At 44.0% G+C, this 14,823-nt stretch overlaps 1 protein-coding gene across 6 annotated transcripts in view; it reads right to left on the bottom strand.

Moving 5' to 3' along the window:
- kcnq3 (potassium voltage-gated channel, KQT-like subfamily, member 3) overlaps positions 1-14,823 on the bottom strand; it is a 94,407-nt gene that overhangs the window by 37,559 nt on the left and 42,025 nt on the right. The window contains exons 2-3 of one of the 6 annotated variants that reach the window (XM_084368646.1): positions 8,307-8,405; positions 8,084-8,209 (exon numbers count right to left, since the gene is read on the bottom strand). The exons of 3 other annotated variants lie outside the window; for them this stretch is intronic. In XM_084368646.1, coding sequence (XP_084224772.1) covers positions 8,084-8,208 — 125 coding nt within the window. In that variant the 5' untranslated portion in view covers position 8,209; positions 8,307-8,405. Of the gene's footprint in view, positions 1-8,079; positions 8,210-8,306; positions 8,406-14,823 lie in introns of those variants that run through there. 2 more of the 6 variants (XM_084368647.1, XM_084368648.1) reach the window with 2 other exon arrangements.

The raw sequence follows: 14,823 nt of genomic DNA on the forward strand, positions 1-14,823 counted from the left end.
AGACCGGTTCACTTCAAAACACAAAAAGGACCAGCTGTGAAGGAAACCTCTTTGCATTCAGTCCAGTTGTCCCGAAGGCTGCCTGCGGCGCAGACACTGGATGGTTCTGGAGTGTTTGCATAAATCGAGGCTTTCCACGAACAGCATCAGTGTTTTGGGTTGTCCACGTACAGAGGCTGGCAACACGCGTGACTACTGATCAGATCTCACTTCCCTGCTCTATCTGCAAATAAACACATACAGACGCAATGTTTTTTACACAAATAAAGAAAAACTTCATGTAGAACATTTGCTGAATTTACAAGAAAGTCCAGATAATGAAGAATTTGTCAGAGACAGCGTTTAACAAAGTTTCTCTTTACTCAACAACTCACTAAATTCAGAGATTTTTTAATGGAGTCTGGTGACTTTCTCCAAGTTCAACAAAGAAGTAGCCTACATTGATCACTGTTTACTGTATTTGTCAAATTTGACATGTTCATCGTCAATAAAGTTTCTTTTTTTCATAAATTGAGGGTAAATGGTGAAATCAATTGAAACAGTGTGTTCAAACAGCTGCGCACTGTCAGACTGACACTTTATACAAAGGAAAAAAACAAATTAATTAAATGCTGAATTTACGAGAAGGCATGGTTGAAGAGGAATTTCCCGTAGCTGTTTGTAAAAAGCTTTCTTTAGTTGCTCCTCACTCAACAAGCCTCAAAATTATACAATTTGCTGAGGGAGTCTGGTGATATTACATGAGCATTAGAAGCAGCCAGACGCTCCAATCAGAGCCTCTGAATCTCACTGAGAACAGATGCTGTACATTAATCTCCATGAACAAACGCTAAATCAGAATTATTCGAACATTAAAACCGACAATGAAAGACGACATGTCCGATCTGTTGATCTCCACAGTGCAGCCTCTGTGACAGACAGTCGGGCTGGTTGTGGCCAGATGGATTCTGGGTGTAATCACACATACATGCTGAGACCTCAGCTGACGACCCAGAAGACGCCTTCGCCGCCGTCTCGCTCAGATTTATGACTCCACATCCAGTCTGTGAAAAGGCTATTTCTGCCGCTTTTAACAGTTTATTTCCCATGATAACCAGACGCATATATCACACCGAGCCGCAAGGGGGTTGGTGTCTGTGTGTGTTTGGACGGCAGAGTGTGAGCGTGAGAGGGTCTCCTCTCCTGGTGACGGGGGGGATGTTTTAGAAGGAAATATATTTCTGTGCAGGCAGGCGGAGACGAGGAGGGAGTCATTTTATTTATTTTATCACAGACAGAAGTACCGCAGCACTGCATGTGACTCAGGAGGAGAATATACTCTGTCCTGCACCACATTTATATCATGAATAACGCTGGCATGCAGTTAACTCAGCTCTGGGAGTCTCTGTGCAGTTGGCTGGTTATTTTAAAATCAGCTTTTACATATGCGTGTTGTCAATGGAGACTGTAGTTTATCACAGTTTAATGCACTTAAATTAAAAATGTAAAGCAGAACACAAAGATGTGTTAATCCTGTCTCATCGTCCGTACGAAGTATTCAGGCAAGCATCCTCCGTTTGGTGCTCATGGTGAATAAAATGCCAAAACCATGTCAACTGATAAACGAACAGATAGTAAAAAGCAAAGGGGCGGCGTCGCTTCGTCCCAGCGCTCCTGACAGCACCACCAGTACTTTTCTGCTGGAAAAAAACACCATGTAGACACGGGCCCTAATCCTGAGATCCAGAGAGAAAGTTCGGACAAACTAAAACCGTATTTACAAGCTGCAACGACAAAAGTGTCACATCACCATAGAAGTTTTGGAAAGCTGCTGCAAACTGTACTGAACAAAGAGAAACCACTGAAGTCGTCCTCTCCCGGCCTCAGACCGGGAAACTGTGGTTCAGAGTAGGAAGCATTACCAGTTGACCTTATGAGTTCCTCTTTCACAGTGTCAGCCCGATCGATGGTTGTGCCATTGCAATAATGAAAGCATCGATATCAATCCCGCCATCACACGAGTGCAGCCGTGTTTCCTAATAGCCTCCCACAATGATTTGTCAGAATGATTTCCAGGGTTCTGCTGTGTTCTTGATGGAGCAGCCGAGCCGCTCCTTATCCATCAATCATCAATAAGCGTTAGTGATCGCTCCACTGTTGTTGTGTTTGCACAGACTGACAGAGAATCAGGATCACTTTATTCGCGAGGAGAGAGGGCAGCAGCTGATACGACAACACATCCTGATACGAGACAACAACAACACAACCTCACCGGGGTTTTCTCTGTGATCATCACGAGGCTCGGACGCAACACTCGGGTCACTGTGAGCAGCCACAGTGGACTTCTTCAGCTTTTTGTGTGCTGGTTAATTATTATCAGCTCCAGCTTTTCCAGCTTTTCAAGCACTGATGTATTAAGGGTCCAAAATGATGTGAAACTGCATTTTATTAAATTGAAAACTGCAACATTTTCTTGTCAAATAAGTGCACGTTATGGTCCCGAGACAAACCGAACCGGCATTAAAGAACCAGCAGCGACGAGGCCGACGAGCGGCCATTTAAATCGACTAACCCTAACTCTCCGAGAACAAGGTCCAGACGCAGTTCACTGAGAAAACTGCTTGACTTTGCCATTTTTGTCCTGTTGTGTCATTCTTTCTGCGACTGTGAAATGTTTGTGTGAAACAAAACTGCAACAAGAACAACGAAGAGATGACAGCGGAGTAAATCATGACGTCACTGACAAAGAAGAGAAACTGACAAAACCAGAAACAGACACCAGCAACAAAGACGAAGACAACAGAAGCTAAAACAAGAGAAACCGATTCATCACTTTGTGTCATTTTTTAAGAAAAAAGTCAAAATGTGAATATCTTCTGGTTTCCTTCCTCCTCTGTGACAGTAAACTGAACATGTTTTGGTTGTGGACAAAACACTGATTGACATTATTCAACATTTTCTGACAAGAAACAGGAAGGAAGACGTCGACAAAACCATCAACTTAGATAAATGTTTGACCTCAACACAAAAAGACAACAGAGCTCCAACAGAGACGTGATTTGGAAAACACCGACCTCCACCCACAACAGAGTCCCTCTGTGCAGCTACAGCAGTGTTTCCACCGTCAGTGTTTTGGGTTGAACAAACCGAACTGAAGACGATCTCATACTGGGTGCAAGAGTTAAAAATAACCGTGATGAAGGTGCTAATGCTGAAACAGTTTTTCATCACGTGCAGCGAACAAACAGAAATCTTCCTTTGAACCTCTGCAGCAGAGCATCCGACCGCACACCGACATCATGTGATACAAGGACAACACGACTGCAGTGGGTGCACGAGGACACACTAAGAACAGAGGACTATACATCACAACTGTCATGTTTCCAGTGAAAACGACCTTTATCTGTGAGTCTGGTGAAAAAGTTGAGCTTCCTCGTCACTTTCACCCTTCAGACGACTTTTCCCGTGCTTCAGTCTGAATCTGCTGCTGGTTAACTTTAGCAAACAGCACATTCAAACATCTGTCGATTTTTTAGAAGACAAACACAACTCCTGTGCAAATTTAAGCTTTTAAAGGGCAACAGCAGGTAAACATCCACTGACCGACCGAGCGGTTTACATGCACGTCTGCAAAATGCCAATACGTCCCGTACGACGCAGAGCAGCAGGTGGACGGTCGATGAGTCAATAAATCCTCTTGTTCAATGTGCCTCCATCGATCCAGGAGGAAAATAACGCCGCTGACGACGTTTGGAGGGATGACATTTAATTCTTTCTGCCTTCTAATCTTTCAAATTTAATTTAAATTTCACAATTATTCCACAGGAATTTGATTTGCCTCCAACATCAGACTCATGCAGGAGATTGCAACAAATAACAAGTTGATACTGGAGGCACAGCAGCAGCTCTGTGAACCGTGAGTCCAGAGATCGTTTGTGACAGGAGTCAAAATAACCGTCTATTTATTGATTCATGATGTGAGAGGGGTTTTCAATACGAAAGGTCAATAAGTTAAAGTAGTTTTAGGTCGGTAAATATGAAGGACAGAGTATAAATACATGAATAAATACTGAAAGAAAATAAAAAACCCAACATTTAGGCTACTTCTTTGTTTTAACACGTTCTTCTGAATGTATTAATTTATCTGTTTATTCACACTTATGTGATTTTTTTTAACCTTCATAGTCAAAGACAAACGAAAGTGAGCTTGACTGATGTAACTGAGCATTTTGATATTAATGTAAGTTGTGCAGGTGTTACAGAAACATTTCTGAATCCACATTTTACCTCATCTGTACAGAATAAAGATCGTCATCCTCAGAGACACAAACTCAGAAACATGGATATCTGCTGTGAAGCTGTCCTGTGGCGAGGAGGCAGCTGGACAGAGTGAAGTGGACTTTCAACACTATTCGTACAAGTTAAATCATTTAAATCAGATCAGAACCTGCTTTCATCTTCGTCCCCGTTTAATCTCATCTCATCTTCACCCGAGAAGACCTTTCTTCTTCTGCGTAACCTGTGAAGAACATCCTCTTCCTCATTCCACTAATTCCTTCCCCCCGGAGGAAACGGGAACACGGCGCCGTGCTGAGCCTGTGTCTGACTCTCCTCACTGTTAAAGGAGCAGCACCACTGGTTCTGAATTATTATGAGCCACCTCGTGTTCATCAAGAAGCCAAAGATCTTCCTCGAGTTAGTTTGGAGGAGTCGTTTCACAGCGTCCGTCCTGGAGCTGGCAGCGACACGCAGGAGAGACGCTAACGTGCATTTTCTAGCTTGTTTTAATTTAGCTGCTCCGACTGAAACAGACAGAGGTTCTGGTTGCTGGGTAAAATCCCTGCTGTAGCTAACCTCTGAGTATCGTTGTGCTAACGCAATGAGCATCGTCTCTTTTGGGACCTCCACTGTGTGGACGGACACGTCATGGTTTATTTACACAGGCCATTCAGACATCATGTGCGTCCTCTGGGTGGTTTAGTCTCCTGAAAGGCTCCTAAAATGAATCTTTGTCCTCTGTGTGGAAGCAGGAAGCCATTATGGAACAACAGCGAGCAGGAGAGTGTCAGCTCAGGCGGTTCTGACTCTGTTAAGTGACTCCAGAAACATGTTAAGTACTTTCAGACACAGGAAACATTACAACCGTGTATCACCCTTTCCTTTGGGACTACTTTCCCTCAGCCCTACATCGTCCATATTCCTACGCACAAGCGCAGCTGTGCCTGCTGTATTATGCTGCAGATCATCTGTTTGGGTCGGACTTTCACCCGCTTTCTGACGGCAACATAAAGCACCAGGCTCGCTGAAATGGATATATATTTTCAACGTGTGCTAAAATATAAATATAAAGGATATAACAGCAGTACGATGCTCTGCTTCTGCAGACAGGGAGACGTACCTCATACAAGCCCACATCAAAAGACCCAAACTATCACTGTACTGTAACTTTCTGTCAGGCTTCATCTAACCTCAACAAGCCCACCAATCAGAACCGCAGATACTATGTGCTATGTGTAAAGCAAAACCCAGAGTCCAGAAACCACTCAACATTTTCACAAGTTCTTCTCTTCAGACAGTTTAGAAGGATGTTAGAGGGAAAAACATTAAATTAAAACAAATAAAATCCACTTTGCTGGATACTTCCAGCCCGTAATCACGTCATATAGACATTTTGGAGGAAGGCCCGTAAAGAGAAACACGACAGCTGTTTGCTTTAATGTCAGAGTTTAAGACATAAATTGTCTCCACTCATTGAGATGCCGTCCTCGTTTGACCCAGCTAAGCACACATGAGATGCGGCTGCAAATCTTTCTGTCGTCTCTGACCTGCAGTGGATGGATCTCACGTCTGAGACGAGGAGCAGCACGGAGCTACAAACTGGGCTAATGAGATGCAGTTTTAAATCCTGCCACATCTGCAAACATCAGAGTACGGTGAAAACATCGGGCGGTGGAGGAAAATCAATACGAGACAGCAGAGCGGCCTGAAGGAGGCAGAGGCTGTCCAGAACCGGTCCGGTGAGAGGAGAGCTACAGGTTTCTTTACGTATGCAGAGAAACGAACTTGTTCTGAGAGGCCGAATCCTCCTGCTCCAACACCAGCACCTCACATCAGCTCAGAACATAAACTGTATTAACGGCTCGATGACGGCGGCACAACAAACATTATTATTACAAACATTATAGGTCATAAAAGTCGACTTTATGGCTGAACAGCTGGACGGCACAGGTTCATCTAATGAAGTGAACAATGAGTAAAAGAGCATATATATAAAATATGCACTGGGACCGAGCAGTGACAATATTAAACTTCACTATATTAAACACCTTCTTACTGAAGGACACAGTCTCATATCAGACAGACTCATCAGATGTCACTGTGTTGTACAGTTAAAGCACAACGAGCAGAAAAACATCAGTACGAGAACATCTACAATAGTAGGAGAGGACTAACTGTCATGATGTTATCTGTGGCAGATTAATAAAAGCAGAAGGCACCGTCAGAAGATTCATAGCTTCATAGTATCACCGAGCACAAAAAACAAAAAACAAACTAAACCGATCCAAGACGAGACGTTTTCTGGACAGATGTGCTCGCTCAGCTCGGCTCGGCTCGACTCAGTTTGAGTTGGTGCGTCAGCCTAGGCGCCAGGACAAAATGTCTGCAGTTGACTTTTCTGCAAACCAGGGATGCATTCAAATGTGTCATGTCATTTAATGTATGTGAGTTTTCAAGAAGTGCTGGTGCCTCATAGCTGTAGTGTGTGAGAAGGCTGCCAAGCCACGACCACGTCTGTGAGATGTGATGATCTTTTGCAGGAGACGCCATTTTCTCGACCTGTTCGTGGCGACAGATCAAGTATTTAAAGCCAAAACACGATCTCCTCCTGACCATAACCAAGTGGTTTCTGTGCCTTGACCCAACCAGAGCGAGGAATGTAATCTGTGTCTCCATTACAACAGGGCTCCACTCCTGAAGGTGTGTCTTTCACTGATAATGCATCTGTCTTACATCAGTCACGTTTAAAAGCAGCACCCTCTTAAGTGCTGCGTGCTACTGTACTGTGCAGCGGGTGATGGTAACCAGCTACTTACATACATGCTACAGTTTGTCTGGCATCTACGGCTTATTGCTTGAAAAATGGAGACGGGATGACAAAATGGATCTAAACTCAAAGCACCTTACAACAACAGTCAGCGTTCACCCGTTCATACAAGGTGCCACCTGCTCATCAGGAGCAATAACCAGTCATAAACTTCACACACCAGCCAGCGGGAGGAGCCATTTAGGGCTCAGTATCTTGCCCAAGGACACTTCGACATGACTGCAGGGGCTGGGGATCCAACCACCAACTCTCAGATTAGTAGACGACCGCTCTGACTCCTGAGCCACAGCTGCAGAGGTGATTAAGAGGGTGTTAACATTAGTTGTACGGGATAATATGAAGGTTAGTAGGTTGATGAGCCGATTATTCCCACTGAGTAAACTTTACACAAACCACAAACACTCTGGAAGAAATGTCGTGGCTGGAAACCTGGAAGTCATCAGACTTCCCGGCATCACAGTCAGATGTTTTCTGAGTTATTCATTCACTACTTTTGGACAGTTTCATCCCAAACCGGTCCCTGAACCCTGACCGTGTCCAGCGCTGCATCACAAAGCCTCATAAAGCTTTTCCATCACTTTTTAATTTCTAATTATTTTCTGTAAAGTAGCTGCTCAGATGTAGGGCAGAGAACATTTTCTTGAAAGATTAGACACGTGGTCCATTAACTACACGGCTCCCTGAGCTGTTGCCTCAGATCAGACATGTCTGAGTGAACATCGCTTCTTTAATGCACAAGTCATGTCGTCCGCAGAGAGCTTCGGCGGTGACGGAGCAGGCAGATCCAGACAGAGACGCACTGCTGAGGCTCCACATGATGACGACACTCGCAGTACAGCGCAGACCGACCAATGAGGACGGGGGAGGAAACTGCATCATGATGACGGAGGACCGGGGGGAGACTCAAGTTAAAGTTTAAGACTGCAATGAAAATGCACCAAAGTATCTGGACAAGAGACTGAAGAGAGGGAGAAGCACAGAAACAGAAAACAAACCTACAGATCTGTAATCGACACGGAGAGGCTGTGAGCTGTGACGTCTGATGACTCATCTGAGGGCGGTTGTGTTGTGACTGGCACCTCTCGGCACATGTGCAGTGCAGCCCGGCGCTCAGAGGATTTCATGCTGGAAAATTAAAGAAGAGGCACCACAATGTCTGAAGTAGGTCACAGCAAGTACAGCGATACAACATGTTTGACTGGTGTGACATTTCAGCACCCACCTCCTCAGTGAGAGGCGTCGAACACCTCGACTACTGAACTGTCTGTCAATCAGGTGAAGTCCTCAACTGCTCCTCTTACTACCAACATGGAAAAATACCCTGTTGCAAGTAGAAGACAACATTCAAAAGCTTATTTCGGTAAAAATAAACTTACATCCAGCAAACCCCTCAGTGTGGAGCAAACTGAACCTGGGACACATGCCAGTCTTTCTGGGCCGGAAACATCCAGGAACCTGTCCAACAATCGAACCTAAGAACCCATTTTAGTCCAAGCAAGTTTGACTGCACATCCAAAGAAGGACCTCCTCCTGTTGTTCGCCTCCATGCTCCAGTGAAAGCTGCTGTTCCTGAGCTGTGGCCTTGAATAATGCTCAGAAAATTGAGATGTCGTAGTGGATTTAACCTCTGACCTTTTGGATATCAAATGTCATAACTTCATCATTTTATCCTGTTAGACATTTGTGTTAAATCTTATCAAAATTATCGTATAAATTCTTGAGTTACGGCTAAAAAATGCAATTTGATCTCTGATCTTTGGTGACCAAAATCTAATCAGTGCGTCCTCGAGTCAAAGTGAACGTTTGTGCCAAATTTGAATAAATTCCCTCAATGAGTTTCTGAGATATCAGGTTCACAAGAACGTGACGGACAAACTGAACACACAATAGCTCCAGTCGCGGCTGTCCCAGAGGACTGCACAGCACAGCCTCTGTAGGCAGCGTGGCCTCGTGGTTTTGTAGTGTGTGATGCAGGAGGTGAGGAGACACCGGCCGGAGTGAGCTGTGTGACAGACTGACCACCGCTCACTGTAGCAGGAACAGCCACATAAAGTCAGGGTTCAGAGGTAACCAGCCACGAGCAGCTGCTGTCAGACTTCCTGTGACGCTCACTAGAAGCACATTCATGGCTCTCTGAGCTGCAGCTGTGTCAGTATGTAGCTGCGCTGTTCATCAACACAAACCCCAGAGTAAACGTCAGCAACGTACGTTTCTGCAAAACCACAGATAAAACTTTGTTCCTGTTCCTGTGCTTATGCTCTGGTTAGGTTAAGGCACAAAATCCACTCGGTCAGGGTGAGGAAACATCATGATTGGCTTAAAATAGCTGTTTTAGTCGCCATGATCACAGATGGAAATATGCGCAGCTCTCCTTAAAAAACGCAGTCAGGAAATCTCTCCAGGTGTCCTTAAAAATATCCACAGGTGTGACTTGAACTCCAGCCATCCGTTTGGCAGCCATGTTGGCTGTAGCAAGGCCACCATCGTCACCATCCCCTCCACCTGCTGCTGCGACAGGTGGCTAATGGGTTTATAATGTGAATGTGATGCAGCATGTTTTGTACAAATGTCAGTACAGTTTGTAGCCTTCGCCACGTCATACTCGGATGCATTTGTGGTTTGCAGAAGTGTTAACTGCTGACACAAGAGGAGACTGGGCTGTTTACCATTGGATCACCGAGAGAATAATGAAGTCTACAGATGTCAGATGTTCAAACCAGTGAAAATACTTTGTAAACTCTGTGTAAACTCCAAAATGAGTCACTGAAGGACACGGGGTGGAGGAGGAGGGCTGCCCACCTCTGATTAGAGGGTTTAGCATTCATTTTAATAGAAATGTCATTACCTGACGAAGGTCATGTGGAAAACACCACACAGTCACTTAATTTAGTGTCCAGCTCAAAAAGCATGTTAAAGAGCGGCACAAACATTTGATGTTGATTAACCGTGTCTTCGTGTCTTTCTGTACTTTCCAACAAAGGTGAGTAACATATTTCTTTTATCAAATATGAAATAAACATAAACCTTCTATAATACACAATATATATGACACACTCAGTCAGGCTGAGTTGTGAAGGCCGGCTCGGTGAAGCCCGTTATTAACGCCTGTGACTGCTCAGGGACGGGATCCATCGTTAGAGCTCGTTTATTAACACTCAGTGTGAATAAACGAGTCTCGTAAATAACTCTGAAAATCTAGACGTGGATTGGAAAATGTACCAAATAACTAATAAGACATCTGATAACATAGCAAACATGTTATTTGCCTTTTATTAGACTGTTAAAGACACTTTAATTTAATGAGTTGCGAGCGTAAAACCCAGCTCAGTAATCTCCTCGTTGTGTATCGTACAGACTTCATGTTGTGAGTTATATCTACGTACGAGATTATGAATTAGTGGGACTCACTCTGTGACCCTGCAGAGTCCCTGCAGGCTGAGCGCTGCAGAGCCGGGCTGTTTTGGCACGACTGCAGAGCCCATTCATCATCAGAGGAGAAGATAGATTTTGTTGTTGTGTGTGTGTGTGTGTGTGTGTGTGTGTGTGTGTGTGTGTGTGTGTGTGTGTGTGTGTGTGTGTGTGTGATGAACACTATCTGGATGCTCTGGGGATCGGGGTGAACGGAGGGAGCGTGGTTTACAATTATCACAGAGCCATAAAACAGCGGCGCTCCACACGTCGTGGCAGAGAGTCGACAGAGTCTGAAGCTTCTTACACAAACTCATTAAGACCAGATAACAGAAACACAGACGTGCAGGTATCAGCTGATCACTGATCTCTAAAACACTGGAGGTGAATCCAGGTCAGCGCTCTGAGCTCAGCCAGCAGATAAATCCATCAGCCACGAAGGCAAAAAGAGAGAAAGAAGTGGGAACGACTTCATCTTAAAGTCTCCAGACATTTGGCGCCAGGTGGAAACTTCTCACTGACGGCCGAGACAAAAGTCTACAGCCAGATGTGTCTGTGCCACTGGAAGTTAAAGGAACAGTTCACCCAAGAATGAAAACCCAGTCATCATCTCCTCCCTCCTCCTTTTTTCAGTTGTTTTCTTTCATTCTTTTTTACTACTTTCTGACATTTTACAGATCAGACAATGGTTATCGATGAATGAAGGAAACGACCAGCAGATGAATCGATGATGACGATAATCGACCGTTGCAGCATCACAGCATTAAAATCCTGTCCGGATTATAAACCGATGATGATGGATTACATCTCAGCATCCAAACATCTGAAACACATCACGCAGGTGATCCGCAGAGCGACTGGTTCGGTCCTCTAACCTTGACTGCATGATGCACACATGGCCTCGGTTATGGAAATGCAATGTGTGCATTATATATTAATACACCGGCTCTGTATGCAAACTTAAAGACTTCCTCTCTGACCTTCTGCTTAATGCCATTCATCCTCTCAGTCCGCTGCACGCTGCTGCATTTTTCACACACTCAGGACGCTTTTAAACTCACGGAGGGTCGATGTTTAGTCGAGCTGAAGCTCAGGACCACTTTGACTTTAAAGGCGGCGTCTACAAACTGACGTGTTCAGAGACGACTATTAAAGCAAATCATTTTCCTTGTCTGGTCTTTAATTGGAGAAGAATTCCCCTGCATATAAAATTACCATCATTACACTCAGGCCAGTATTAAACGCTCAGTTCAGACATAAATCACCGAATTGTAAAATCCTCAAGTACGAGTGAGACTGTTAAGAAGTCCAGATGTGTGAAACGTCACAAAGTAAAAAGACGTGACGGCAGAAAACTGCTGAAGACAAACTGTAAGACACAAACGTCTTCTGTTGCGCGGACTGACTGAAGTGTAGCCAGCTGAGACGACTCCTCCTCTCCTGTGGAGCTCGGAGCTGATAACAGTGTGAACGGCAGCTCGTAGTAAGTTTTCTCCACCAATCCAACATGAACCGTCCCTGTTAGATGAACACGCCGTCGTTGGCCGAGCTCGAATCGGTCCAAATCTTAACAACTGGCAAAGAAAATAAATCAGGCTGAGGACTCAAAATCAGGCCCCGACGACAAATTACACATTTAAAGAGACAATTTCTGATCCAAATACGAGCCACAGGAAAGAAACCGCCAACAACGTGTGTTTTGGGGCATTAAAGTGTGTAAACCTGTTTTATTAGTGATCCAAAATAAAAATCTGAACCTGAAACTGAGCACAACGTGTCTTCTCCTTCTTCTTCTTCTTCTTCTTCTTCTTCTTCTTGTTGAATGTGGAGCTGTGTTGAGAGTTAACTTCAGATGTGTGTGTATTTCTGGCTGGAGGGATTTAATTCAACATGCACTGATTTCTTCTGTTATTTCTTCTTTAATATGTTTGTGATTCATTTCATTTACCAAAACAGCAACTTAATCAATATTTAATGACAGCTGGCAGCAGCGTTGTGCTGCAGACAAAGTGTTTCCCATCGAGACGTTTTCCTTCAGTCGAGGTTTTAATTGGTTTCTGCTCTTCAGCTCCAGCTGCGTCTCTTCTCGTCAGCGTCTTCGCTCACCGCTGTTTTCTTTCTTATTCTCCTGTCTGTATGTTTCTGTGATAACACGGATCTACAACACGCTCTCACCGCACACGTTTCATAATCAATTATAACCGGCGTGTGAAAATCTTGCACGCTGGAGATTGTTACTTTAGTTTCACATCCCTTTAATTAGTGTGGGATTATAATGCGCCGTGCGGGCCACAATCATCCTGTTTTGATCGTGAGTTAATGAAGCAGAGAGCCAGCCTGGCTAATCCACAGTGTTTCCCTCAGTGTGGTCTGTCAGGCTGAGGAACCAATCAGCATGAGGCAGAGAGAACCAGTCGGCATGGAGCACATGTCGACATGTTTCAGCACTGACCTGCTCCTCACTGAGACAAAGTCCTCTCAGCTTCTTTTAACTTCAGATACCAGCTCAAGTTCACACTTTTAGTCAGCAGCGTCGTTGTTTCAGTGCAAACACAGACGACTGCACGCGTCACTGTTCAGCAAATCTAAAGAAGTACAGGATAGAAAAGAGTCTCCATGGCAACTCATCTTAGAGCGCATCCTGTTTTACATCACCCAAAGCATGATGGGAACTGTAGTGAAATCAGAAGGAGAGTCTCTCCCAAAGGTCTGTTTAGTGGCTTTTCATTGATCTTCCTCAGGCAGTGGAGCATTTGTAACTAATTGTAACCTGCCGTCATTATTACTTTTACACGTCCTCGTTGTGTCGTCAAAAGCATCGACACACCCATGAATATTCACACTGAATATTTTAAATGGTTTTAATACTCATTCTGTTTTGACACGTGCAGCGCTGTAGAGCCGACCTCGTCCAGGAGTCAGTTTATTTAGATGCTGTTGTTATTAACACGCAGTAACTAAGTCTCATCACATTTAACTTTAAATAAACAATTAGAAATCTGACGCACCCAATGTTGTGTCAGTTTTTCCCTGTGGCATCGAATATCGATATTTTTCAAGGAACTGTATTAAAGTTAGAAACTCCTGCATCATGACAACACTTCATATATGACTGTTTCTGTCGTCAGCTGCAGTTTGGTTTCTCGGTTGGTTTTCAGAAAAGGTTGTGGTTTTAGTTAAAATAACTAAGTGACGTTACAAACACTACGTGTGATGTTAGTGAGTTATAATAACCCACGGCTGACATTTGGTTTCACAATGAACATGAACAGCGTCTCCTGAATGAAATTCTGTGCTTGTTTAACCACAAAGTGAATATCTTTGGGTTTTGGACTGTCGGTTGAATAAAAACAAGATGCCACCTTGTATCTAGGAAATAATAACAGGCATTTAGTCGAACAACAGTTAGTCGGAAAATCCAGAAAACAATTGGTAGATGAATCAGTAAGTGATGAGGAAACAGCTCATTTATACCCGTGGACCACTCGTGTGTTTATCCACATCTGAGTAACTACATTATCCTGAAAATAGCAATAAAGACATGACTGAGCTGAGCATGTAAATGTAAATGATTATGTATTAGACTGAGATCTTTAGTAATTAAGTCAGTTGCAGTTGTGATTCAGTGTAACATCTGCTTGCATCATCATGACCTCACTCAGGCTGAACTAAACCTGAATCCTGGAGTTTTTACATCAAGAGCTTCTCTAAAATGTTTGACCTCAATAGATAAAAATCCAACGAGCCCGCCAGCGTAACTAAAAATAAAAAAAGACTTATACTGGGATTAAAAAAAACACCCCTCCTCCTCGGTGAAGAAAGCCGCCTCGCAGCAACTTAACTGCTGAAGCTCGGTTCACCTGACGAACTCCAGTTTTGTCGCTTCAGCAGCAGAAACCTTCAACACGTGGGAGCAGCAGTGAGCGGCTGAAGCTTGTGAAACACTCCTGACAGAAATAATGCAGCGTTAAAGAAGACTGAATCATCACAATGTGAAACAAAAGCATCGGTGCTCGACTCCTCCAGCTTCTGGAAATACACTCCTGCTGACAACAGCCGTGAAAAACAAACAAATGAGAAAGTGGAATAATGAACAACTGGAGTGGAAAACAAGATGATCTATCCACAAGCCGGGCTACAGATACAGAGCAGATAACTGGGTGCAACAAGCGTGAACTGATCTGAGACTGATTGTGAGATGTTTCACTGATGATTCATTATTTTAACTTCTCTGTCTTTGTTTCAGTCTTTAATCTGCAGCTTTCTGTGCTGAGATCAGTGTAACATGAAGGTACGGTGTCGTTGCAGACAGCTGCACGGTGGTGATGATA

The sequence above is a fragment of the Pagrus pagrus genome (genome assembly GCF_965226575.1).
Source record: "Pagrus pagrus genome assembly, chromosome: 12".
Classification (NCBI taxonomy): domain Eukaryota; kingdom Metazoa; phylum Chordata; class Actinopteri; order Spariformes; family Sparidae; genus Pagrus; species Pagrus pagrus.